General features: G+C 30.9%; 4 protein-coding genes across 4 annotated transcripts in view; 3 read left to right on the forward strand and 1 right to left on the reverse strand.

The window, feature by feature from the left end:
• LOC125864400 (acyl-coenzyme A oxidase 4, peroxisomal-like) overlaps window positions 1-12,663 on the forward strand; it is a 174,404-nt gene that overhangs the window by 75,420 nt on the left and 86,321 nt on the right. The gene's annotated exons all lie outside the window — the stretch shown is intronic.
• Window positions 1,093-2,944, reverse strand: LOC125864404 (dehydrodolichyl diphosphate synthase CPT5, chloroplastic). The gene is made up of 3 exons (XM_049544402.1): window positions 2,451-2,944; window positions 2,297-2,364; window positions 1,093-1,555 (listed from the first exon to the last, which is right to left on the reverse strand). Exons 1-3 carry the CDS (start codon window positions 2,874-2,876, stop codon window positions 1,108-1,110), a joined length of 942 nt encoding a protein of 313 aa, XP_049400359.1. The 5' UTR covers window positions 2,877-2,944; the 3' UTR covers window positions 1,093-1,107.
• LOC125864392 (berberine bridge enzyme-like 22) lies at window positions 7,936-9,866 on the forward strand. Its single transcript, XM_049544370.1, has one exon. It carries the CDS (start codon window positions 7,936-7,938, stop codon window positions 9,625-9,627), a length of 1,692 nt encoding a protein of 563 aa, XP_049400327.1. The 3' UTR covers window positions 9,628-9,866.
• On the forward strand, window positions 10,214-12,002 carry LOC125864394 (berberine bridge enzyme-like 22). The gene has a single exon (XM_049544372.1). The coding sequence runs from the start codon at window positions 10,214-10,216 to the stop codon at window positions 11,822-11,824; it is 1,611 nt and encodes a 536-aa protein (XP_049400329.1). The 3' UTR covers window positions 11,825-12,002.

Genomic DNA, 12,663 nt, shown 5'->3' on the forward strand with positions numbered 1-12,663 from the left:
AAGAAAATCAAAATTGTTATCGAAATCATTAAATTAATAATTTATTATCGATAACTCAATAACTTTTTCTTTCAATTTAAATTATTAATTTCGATTCGAGTTTGAACAAAACCCTAATCCTAACCGATACAAAATTTGAAAGTCAAACAAGTACAATGGAATTATCTGTTTAGTGCTTTCAGAACAATAGAAAATAATCACTATCGCTTTCAACCAAGTTGTCGTTGCTGTTGCAAGAAGAAAACCTCGAATTTCTACGCAACGTACGTGTGGCTATTAAAAAAAATAGAAGTATAAGTTTAATATTATGCAAATTCAACAAATTTTCTATCGAACCCATTGCTCGTTACTAGATTCACAATTAAATGCAAATTCAATAAATTTCCTAATACAAAACTAGAGCCTCTGATTTGTCCCAACCTATACCTAATAGTGTAGGTTGTAGCCCCGCCCCTACCTTTATGAGCAATTTAAGGGATTATGGGATCGTTTGGCAGAGTGTACTTTAAAAAATTATGTATGCCTTGATACATTTTTTCATGTTATGCATTAGTTATACACTCTCCTTTGTATTAAGGAGTGTATTATAAATTTACATTAATTTAACGAGTTTAACCTTTAGGTTCTTACCATTAACTCATTACACATTAGAAATTATGGATTCAAGATTAAATTGTTATAGAAATTTAGTGATTTTCACATAAATATCTTACTCCATGTCGAAACCCAAAAATATTGGGATCAGTTGAGTCAGTTGACTACATGTGCACCAGTTTTAATATAGATATTTGTTTTAATTACACAAAATTTTACTATGCTTGTGGAAAGAAGGTAAAAGGAAAAAAAAACTCCCGGGCTCAATTCTTGAAAAAGAAAGAAAAATAATAAAACATATCTGAACCGTCAATTTCACTTGTAGAGATGCACCAAATAACAAGACATGTCCGGGAACTTGAACCATATAGGACACTTTGAGCTTGGATGCACCCATATACTAAAGTAAATTTGTATAAATATACATTTCTATATATGGTTTAGGGAAAGGAGCATGAGTTCACGTGGATACATTCTGTAACATACTCCGAACTTGTTTCACTTAGCATGATGCTAGGAACTCTGTCCACCGTAGCGCCTCTGTCTTTGCTGAAAAGAAGATAAAGCCTCTAAAAATTCAACTTCACCAAAATCAGGCCATTGTGAATGAGAAAAGAAGAGTTCAGTATAGGCCAACTGCCAAAGTAAGAAATTGCTAAGTCTAAGCTCCCCACTAGTCCTTATAAGTAAATCAGGACTTGGAAATTCAGTACATTTTGTTAGTAATTCCTGTTCTACTAGGAAACTATTAATGTCTTCAGGTTCGATAGTACCATCCTTAACTTTTTGAGCAATGGTTTGACAAGCTTGTACAACATCATACTGTCCACTATAGTTAATTGCAACGAGGATATGAAGTCGCGAGTTTGCTTTAGTAGTCATTACTGCTTTATCTATTAAATCCTGCAATGACTTGGGGAGCTTACTGGAGTCGCCAATTATAGATAATCGAATCCCTGCTCTGTATAAATCCAATGAAGAAGCATATAAGAAAACTCCTTAGACTATACAGAGTCTATCATAAATTCATACTACCTCAAAGTTAAAGCTCTAAGAAGGAAAAGAGGAGAGGTTATGCAGATATGTGTATTTTGATTGTTCCACATTCTATAAAGCATAAAACAAAAACGAAAAATGCTGCATTTGTTGTTAAGTAGTAGAATTTTACACCGGAAGCAAACGTATTACTTACGCAAGATTACACTAGTAATCCAAAGTTTTATATTGCAATTCAAACTTTGTATGAGTTATAATGCAGAAATGTATATTGGGATTAGTTCCCCTTATGCAGCCCTAGGGAGATCATTAACTAACACATTGTTAGCAGGTGTTGACAAGAGACGATCACGAAAAGAGGTGGCTTCATGAGGATTTAAAGTTTATGAGTTCTGAAGTCATAACTCTTTTGTTTACTCGGTTCGAGATAGAATATATACACATAGATTTCTTAACACAAAAAAGATTTGAGTCAAAACTATTGAGTTCCATCTAACCAGTAAAAAGTTGGGTAAATCCGCCCTGGTTAGAGAAACATAACTCTTGAAAACTTCAGTTTGGTAATTTTAGTTTTCAGTTTTTTCAAAAATATAGTATCACTAATTTTAAGTTCGATTTCAATATTTTGCGGTAAGATAAATCAATAGATATATAGTTTGTTCGATTGGCTAATGTTTTATAATTCGATATCTATGTTACCATTTACCTGGCAAGATTTTCAACTTCATCTTTCAGTACTTTATCGAACAAGCCCATCAAAAGATCAACTTCCGCCTATAACATAAACAACATCAAACATAAATCAATAACTGAGCCCTTAGAAAAAAGAAAGAAAAAAAAAGAAAAGTTATAGACTTTACTTTAGGACGGAACCAATTTTCAGAGGAAAAAGCAAATAGAGTAAGAGCCCTAATTCCCCAATTGTAGCTGAGCTTAACAAAGTTCCTAAGAGCTCGAATACCGGCGGTGTAACCTAACGCAACCGGTAATCCTCTCTTCTTTGCCCACCTTCTATTCCCATCCATTATCACTGCAATATGTTTCGGCATCAGTTCTCTCCTCAATTCTGGAGGCAACGACACTTCTTCTTCATTGATTGAACTCTCGTCCGTGACGATATAATTGTGGTCAATGTTGCTAGTGGCGTTGTTTTGAGCATAGGCAAGTGGATGAATTGACAGTCTTTTTGTTAAATTGGGGAAAATTTGAGGGTTTGGTGATTTTGGTTGGGAGCAAAATTTAATGGGGGAAGGGAAGATTTGTTGGAGCTGAAGTGAAAAGGCCATGTTTATGAAGGCAAACAGGGGATCTTGCTCGCCAATTTATAGATTTTGAGGGAAACGAACGGCTGTGATAAACTCCTTTTGAATTTTCACTTAAGGAAAGCTTGCAATTTCTTCATAATCAAATATTACGAAATATCTTAAACTTCTACCATTAATTTTTCATGGCGAATATCTTTTGCAACCTTTATCACTAATTGAACTTAACTAGCTAGAGGTCTCGAGAGTTCAAGTCTCTTTGGGTACGAATTTATTTGTTAGGGAGTATTTTATCCTCAACGTGAAGTTTTTCGAATTCAAATATGAATATCAAACGTGAAAAAGAACTCAATATTGTCTTGGCATGCAAGTCTGTTATGGCTAAGGAATTTGCATGATTTTTTTTTTTTTGATTAATTTTTATGTAAATTATCTCTAACATAATATATATAGTTTTAAAATTTTGGTAAATATTGACAAAGCACCAAGCGCAACTTGTATGCATCTGTTTAGTGCTTTCAGAACAATAGAAAATAATCACTGTTGCTTTCAACCAATTTGTTGTTGTTGTTGCAACAAGAAAACCTCGAAATTCTACGCAACGTACGTGTGGCTACTATTAAAACAAAAAAAAATAATCCAAATTATTCAATTTGAATTCGACAAGCAATTTAGGGTGTTCACACATTGAATTAAAAAAAAATATATCTCTATATGTTCGACTTGATTTGATTTTGACTTTTAATTGATAAAATTTGAGTTTAATTTTATGCGAAAAAAAGAAGAAGATTGAATTGAATCAACTATATAAATATCTATTAAAAAATATAATTGCATATGTATGTATATTTTTATATAAAATTTTAATGATACATATTTATTTTTTACACTCTCATAGGATTGTTCAAAATCGAATCGAAACAATTAATTAAGCCAAAAAAAAATTATTAGTTTATTGGTAATGGGTAGGATTGTTCGAAATCGAATCGAATCGAAACGAAACAAATAATTCAATCTAAAATAGTTATTGGTTTATTGGTAATGGGTAATTTGTTTAGCGATTTTGCTAACAGTCTTAATTTTATCATCATCGGGTTATCGATTCTTAATGATTCAATTTTTTTTCTTAACATGTTAACCGATAATCCTATTGTAAATCAATAAATTATATTTATATCATTTTTTGGGTGTTTGGGGTGACTTATTTTTGGTGACTTTTGACTTATAAGTTATTTTTTTTATCATTTTGAAAGTGTTTGGATAACAAAAAACTACTTAAAAGTACTTTTTTAAAGATGAAAAAAAAGAAAAAAAAAAAGAAGTCTCAACTTATGACTTTTAACTTATAAGTAATTCAAAAAGAAGACAATCCAAACACCCCCTTAGAATATAGAGCCAGTGACTTAGATTTTAGTTTCAAACTTTCAGTTCTAAAACTCTTTGGTTATTCTAATTGATATCAATGTTTACCTTTGAACGAAATATAATCTGTCAACTCATGTATGTCTTTGATACATTTTTCCATGTTATACATTAGCTATACATTTGATTTTGTGTGTGTTGAAGAATGTATTACAAATTTACATTAATTTTGATGTGTTTAGTGCTGGCAAAATGAGCTCATATTTTGATAACCCGCCCATATTTTAATGGGATGGGTGAGTGATTTTTTATATGGGTAAAATATGGATTGATACCCATATTCAACCTATAAAAATATGGGTAAACTATGGGTAAAATATGGATTAGCCAAATGGGTTAAGCATCCAACTTTTATTCACTTAAATTCATGATATCACTAAAAATATTGTAACTTCTCTTCCTTTTTATGTCTTCTATAAAGCTAATTATTCTTCTCTATAATTGAAAAGATGAAGTCTTTGGCCCTCCAAAAAATATATATTTTAAATGTACATTGCTTTTCTTAATTATAATTATATTTTTTATTTGTTTAATTTTATATTGGATAACATATAATAGTGTAAAATAAACAAATCATGTATTAGTATTGACATTGTTTAAAGTGCATTAAGCATGTTTTAGTCCTAAAATGCAAATATTCATTTACTTTGAAATTAAAAATATTTTCCCTTTGTTATTACATAAATTTATTTTATATTGAAAAGTTATAGGATTTTCTTTTTGACTTTTATGATATAACTAGATAATGGTGCCCGTGATATGCACGGGCCCAATAATATAAATGGTATGTTTTGGGATAATAACAGAGTTTTTGAAGCGATTGTTTGCGTGGATAAAGGAATAAGTTTTTTTTATCACAAACTTGTACTTTCTTTGACACTATTAAAATGGACCCAATATATGTTATTTTTATTGTCTCAATTTATGTGACACAAATAAAATTTGGAGAGTCATCCAAATTTTCATATTTTTTTAAAAAAAATGTTTTAAGTTATTAATTATTGAGATTTATAATATTTTTATGTAACTTTCAAATAACCTACATTACTGGTGACTTTGTCCTAATTTATGTGATATGGATAAAATTACAAAATTAACCCTTTTAAAATGTCTTTTAGATATTTTAAGTTGTTAATTATTATTATTTATAATACTTTTTTGATAATTTTAAAATGATATGTGTTATTTTTTCTGTCCCAATATATGTGAGCCCGGTAGAATTCTAAAAGTGAACCTATTTTATTATATAGCTTTTAAATATTATAATTTGGTAATTATTGTAATTTTTAAGTCATTTGTAAATGATATATGTTGCTTCCTTTGTCCCATTTTATATAGTATAAATAAAATTCCCAAAACCAACTCAATTTTTAATATATTTTTTTAAATATTTTAAATTATTAATTATTGTGATTTATAATATTAAAAAAAATTAAATAGAAAATGTACAAAACTTGTATCAGCCTAAAAAATGACCACGATAATTCGAAGCCTACAAAAAGCAATAAGGTTGTACGTAATTTTAAAGACTTAATATATATTACTCTATTTATCTCAATGTATGTAGCATAGATAAAATTTCAAGAGTCAATCAAATGTTGTTAATTGTTAAGATTTACAATACATTTTACGTAGTTTTCAATAATTTCACATTAAATAAATACATATTACTACTTTTGTCTCATTTTATGTGACATTGATAAATTAATTTTAAGAATCAACAATTTCTTTTTTTGTGTTTTTTTAATAAATATTTTAAGTTGTCAATTATCACGATTTATTATATTTTATACATAATTTGTAACGGTAGATTAATTTCAAGAATCAATCAAATTTTTTTATATGTTTTTATTTTTGAAATATTTTATGTTGTCAATTATCATGATTTATAGTATTTTTACGATAGATTCACTTCAAGAATCAGTGGATTTTTTTGTATTTTTTTCAAAACATATTTTATGTTGTCAATTATTATGATTTATAGTATTTATACGCAATTTTTAAATATAAAAAAGATAAAAAAAAAAAAGACAAATAAATTAAAATGGACCGAATATATGTTATTTTTGTTGTCTCAATTTATGTGACACAAATAAAATTTGGAGAGTCATCGAAATTTTCATATATTTTTTAAAAATGTTTTAAGTTATTAATTATTGTGATTAATAGTGTTAAATTGTCCAAAAATATAAATTTTAAAGGTACAACCATAAAAGAAGAATGTACAACACTATCTAAGCACATGTAACACTTGTCATGTGCTAAGTAGTAGATATTCCCACTTATTATATATAGTAATAGAAAGATATATATAGAAATGACATATTTATTATTTAATTAAATAATAAATATGTAACTAAAAATCTTGTTAGCTTTTGGTTGAAAGCTAACAAGATAGTTACGTTGCATTGTGGCTTATTATATATAGAATATCAGGGACATCATATAATTGGTAGATCGCGATTCACGTGCATGAGGTTATTAGTAGTGTTTGAAATTGCAAACAACACATTTTACTAAAAAGATATTTAAGCATTAATAATGCTTCTTTATTGATAATTTTTCTCCACATTTATAGGATAAGAGTAAAGGTGGAAACTAAAGCTCATTTAGTCTCATATTATTTGTCAAAATTACTAAAAATCCTTGTCGTAATTTATTTGTCATTTTACAGAAAATCAAGATATAGTTAATTTTGTTAATCTCGTTTTACCCTTAGTATTAAAAACAATACAGTTAATTCTGTTAAATCTCATTTTATCCCTAGTATTAATTTTTTTTTAGTATAAGATTAGTTTGGTCGTCTTGTTCTTAATTAAAGTATAATTTATTGGAGAGATATAAGGGTAAAGTAGTAAAAATAATTTTCATTTATGATTTTTCAAAGAATGCATAAAAAAATGAGACAACTAATATAGAAGGAAAAAAATAACTAATTATATCTTAATTTTCTAAAATAATAATTATTTTGACCAAGGTATAATTTTAGAAAACACGAAAACTAAAATAAATCCGAAGGAATAGGATAAACAACTCAAATTAAAAATTGCAGACTTCCATAATTGCCTGAAAACACATCTGAATCAATAATTGGAGTGTATCAACTATTGTCCCTACTATATATTTGATTTTATTTTTTATTAATTTGTTAGACATCATGGATCCAACTAATGTTTAGCTCAACTAACTAGTTAAATTTGATTTTAGTTTAATAATGTTTTTGATAAAATATTTATTTTAACATAATAAAAACTTAAAATAAACACCCAAAAACATTGTGAAATCACTTTCTTCTACTTAAATTATATATAATGAATTTACATATTTCTTCTTGTGCAATCTCAATCATGGTCCACACCTTTTTCTCGTGGAGAACGTCGACTTCACATGCTCTCTTTTTCTTTACTGTGAATTTTGGCTTTTATTAATATAAAAAATATAATCAACTTCACATGGCTCCAATTAAGTATACTGCCATTGCCATACTATTTTAGTGCAAAAATCAGACAATGTCCTCGGTCAAGCTTGACTTTTTTTTTCTGAAATTATGTTATGTATTTTAACTTTCTTCCCCTTTTACTACTCTTTCTCCCTTATCGAAAAATATTTAAATGTTACTTTCTATTTTCCTCTTATTCTCCAGCTACTCTAAAGAAGGAGAATGGGGAACTTTCAACCTCTCTTTGTTCTTATATTATCATTCTTTTTGTCACAATTTTATGCCCAAGAATCCTTTCTCCACTGTATTTCTAGTCAATTTTCTGAAAGTAACATCACAGGAGTACTTATATATGCTCCAAAATCACCAGCATATTCATCGATTATCGAACATGCCCAGAAAAATCCAAGATGGTTGAATTCTTCATCAGCACATCCGCTTTTAATTATTGTCCCTCGTAAAGAAAATGAACTTAAACCTCTCATTCTTTGCAGCAAAATGTTTGACTTTCAAATTAGAGTGTTAGGTGGTGGTCATGACTATGAAGGTCTCTCTTTTCGTGCTGAATCGCGATTTATCATGATTGATATGAGTAATCTTAATGAGATCGATATAGATTTAGAGGAAGAAGTGGCCTGGATTCAAACAGGGGCAACATTGGGACAATTATACTATGAAATTGCAAAGAAAAGCAGAGTACATGCATTTCCAGGAGGTATATGTTATACTACTGGCAGTGGTGGGCTAATTAGTGGTGGAGGATTAGGTTCTTTGATGAGGAAATTCGGGCTTGCAGCAGATAATGTTGTCGATGCTCGTGTAATGGATGTTAATGGAAGAATTCTTGACAGAAAATTAATGGGAGAAGACTTTTTTTGGGCCATAAGAGGAGGTGGAGGTTCAAGTTTTGGGATCATTCTTGCTTGGAAACTCAAGCTGGTTCATGTCCCTGAGAAGGTTTCTGTTTTCAGGGTTCATCGAATGCTCGAGGGAAATACTATAAATCTCCTCCAGCAATGGCAACATACATCATATTTACTACCTAAAGAGTTCTTCCTCAGAATGATAATGCAAAATGATGGAGAAAGAAACGAAAAGAAAGTCAAAGTCACATTTGAAGGACTATTTCTTGGGACAGTTAATGAGTTAATTCCTATTGTTAGTGATAAATTTCCGGAGTTTAATTTGGAACACAAAGATTTCTTCCAAGAACCAGTGATAAATTGCACTGAGAGACCTTGTTTGAAGAAAGAATGTCATGAAGTTCCCTGGATCGGGTCGGTCTTGTTTTTGTACAACAAAGAAGTTGATGAATCACTTGAGGTCCTTCTGGATAACAGTGTTCCTGTATATAAAAATTACTTCAAGGGAACATCTGATTTTGTGAAGACTCCGATTCCTGATAAGGGTTGGAAAATGATTGAAAGATTGTTTCTTGAAGAGGACAGGCCTATGATAATAGTAGAACCATTGGGTGGAAGGATAGATGAATTTTCAGAATCTGAACTTCCTTTCCCTCACAGAAAGGGAAATTTGTACAACATTCAGCACTTAGTGAATTGGAACGATAACAGTGAGAACGTATCGAGCAAAAAGATTGGATGGATGAGAAAATTTTACAAGGAAATGGAGCCATTTGTTGCCAATTCTCCCAGGACTGCCTATACCAATTACAGGGATCTTGATTTTGGGACTAACCAACAAGACTATAGCTATTTGAAGGCCAAAATCTGGGGTGAAAAGTATTTCAAAGGCAACTTTGAGAGGTTAGCTAAAGTGAAGAGTATGGTTGATCCGGAGAACTTTTTCAGATACCAGCAAAGCATTCCACCTTTTGCTACTCCAGGACTGATGAATTTAATCGAAGAAGCATGGCCAAGCACTTACATTCCATCCGAATTACAGGTATTCTGATATGAACTTCTTGCAAATGTATCCACAAAGGCAAAAGTGAGTACAGATGTACTCTGGATGGAAAATTTGAACTCGATGAGTTCAAAGTTAAGTTCTTACCGTTGAATCCATTGTACTTTTAAAATTATGGGTTCAAAATTTGATATTTGTTGAAATATTAGTACGTAATTTTTTGTACATGTATATATGTTCTGGTGTCAAAAATATTGAGATAAGTCGAGTCTATAAAAACCTGGCTCCATTTCTTATCATTAATAAAAAATAAATAACGTTTGGACATTTTGAAACAGTGGATTTATTTAGATTCATTTGAGTCTCTTAAATTTCAAAATGGTTTATGAATTAACATTGAATTGAAGTACGTTGAATTCATAAACTTATATAGTACATTCAGTTACATTAAGTCCTCTAGATCAAAGTCTAACTGTTGAATTAATTCAGAAACTAATACAGTGAGTACATTCAAATTCATCTCTATAAATTGGATTATAGACTTGAGAAAAATCACTTTCTTTCCCCTCAAAGCATTGATAGCTCATTCTGAATCCCTTAATTCTTTTAGATAGCAATTTCCTGTAAAAAAAAAATGAGAAGCTATCAGATTCTCTCTGTTTTATTCTTTTTACTCTTTTTGGTAAAATGTTACTCCAAAAAAGAAGGTTTTCTTCATTGTCTTACCAAATACTCCCAAAAAAATGTTACGAAAAACATTTACTCCCCAAATTCTCCAACTTATTTATCTATCCTGGAATATGCCCAGAAAAACCCCAGATGGTTCAATTCTTCACATCCCATTTTCATTGCATCCCCTAAGAAAGAATCAGAAATCAGGCTTGTCATTCTTTGTAGTAAGAAAATAGGGCTAGAAATCACAATCAAGAGCGGTGGTCACGACTATGAAGGCATATCTTATCGCTCTGAATCCCCTTTTGTTATGCTTGATTTAAGCAATCTTGACAAAATCAAGATTAATTTAAAGGAAGAAACGGTTTGGGTTCAAACAGGGGCAACCATCGGCCAGCTTTACTATGCAATTGCCAAGAAAAGTAAAGTTCACGGATTTCCAGGCGGTGTATGCTTCAGTGTTGGCACTGGTGGAATGATCAGTGGTGGTGGGCTCGGTGCATTGATGAGGAAATTCGGCCTGGCAGCTGATAACGTTGTAGACGCTCGTGTAATGGATGTTAGAGGAAAAATTCTTGACAGAGAGAAAAACAAAGATTTGTTTTGGGCGATAAGAGGAGGTGGAGGGGCAAGTTTCGGCGTAATTCTAGCATGGAAACTAAAATTGGTTCGTGTTCCTGAAAAGCTTACTGTTTTCACTATTCGTAGGAAATTAGAGGGTAACCAAAATCTCCTCCAAAAATGGGAAAACATATCACATCAACTCCCTGAAGATTTGTTCATTAGAGCTGTTGTTCAAAATCGCAGAACATCAGAAGGAAATGTTACTAAAAAGTATGTTGAATTCTATTTTCAAGCACAATATGTTGGTCCTGTTGACGAATTAATTCCTCTCCTGAAACAATACTTCCCTGAGTTTAATTTGGAGCGAAAAGATTGCTTCCAAGAGAATACTACTGCTCAAGCAGAGAAAGAATGTCACGAAGTCCCCTGGATCGGATCAGTCTTACATTTATTTTTCAGAAAACCAAATGATTCACCTAAAGTTTTGCTAGAAAAGAGAATTCCAACACGGAAAAATTTCAACAAAGGGACATCTGATTTTGTGAAGACTCCAATTCCGGATAGTGGTTGGGAAATGATAGAAAGACTGCTTTTGGAAGAAGAAAGAGTTCAGATGATAATGGAGCCATTAGGTGGAAAATTAGATAACATATCAGAATCGGAAATTCCATTCCCTCATAGAAAGGGAAATTTGTATACTATTCAGTACTTGGTGAACTGGGGCGATAACAGCGAGAGTATATCAAGCCAGAAGATAGCATGGTTGAGGAAACTTTACAAGGAAATGGAGCCATATGTTGCAAAATCTCCGAGAACGGCTTACCTGAATTACAGGGACTTTGGTTTAGGTACAAATGAAGAGGATTACAGTTATTCCAAGGCCAAAATATGGGGTGAAAAGTATTTCAAGGGCAATTTTGAGAGGCTGGCTAAAGTGAAGAGGAAGGTGGATCCAAAAAATTTCTTTAGAAGTGAACAAAGTGTACCACCTTACCATTTATCGCACTGATATAGCTGAAGAAGATTAGATTCCGCGCAAGTTAATGAACTAAATAACTAACACTCCAAAAATGCTGAACATGCACATTTTTTAACTCGCATACATTTACACCAAGACAATAAATACAGAACTTGTGTCTTCTATGTATTCTTAGTTTAATTTTTAATTACTAATTCGATATAAATAACATCTGCAGTAACTTTTTAGTACTCGGGGAAGTCTTGTTAAATATATTATCTCTAGTATTTTAAATGTGTAAGTAATTTGTATTTTTATTTTTTTATAATATATTACAATATTGAAATTGCTCATTTTTATTTTTGTTTGTTTATTCTTCCTGTTCAATACTATCTTAAGATATATGTGTATGAAAATACTAGGCATATTTTGTGTTTACAGTTTTAGTATAAATGTAGAGTGCGAATAAGTATTTATCCTCTTAGAGCAACACATCTTTTATTTAAAACTGAAAACTTCTCTGTAATATCATATTACAATTTGTGACTCAAGCACTAACTGGCTTGTCTAATAATATGAGACATGTGTGATATGAGTAAAAGGACATTTCAATTTGTAAAACTTTAGCTATATATTATTAGTAGAATAAGGTGGAATACTTTGTTCATTTCTGAAAAAATTGCTGGGATCCACCTTACTCTTCACTTTAGCCAATCTCTCAAAGTTGCCCTAAAATACTTTTCACCCCATATTTTGGCCTTGGAATAGCTGTAGTCCTCTGAATTTGTCCCAAAATCAAGGTCCCTGTAATTCAGATAAGCCGTTCTTGGAGATTTTGCAACATATGGCTCCATTTCCTGGTAAAGTTTCCTCAGCCATCCTATCTTCTG

Source organism: Solanum stenotomum, chromosome 5, assembly GCF_019186545.1.
Source record: "Solanum stenotomum isolate F172 chromosome 5, ASM1918654v1, whole genome shotgun sequence".
NCBI lineage: Eukaryota > Viridiplantae > Streptophyta > Magnoliopsida > Solanales > Solanaceae > Solanum > Solanum stenotomum.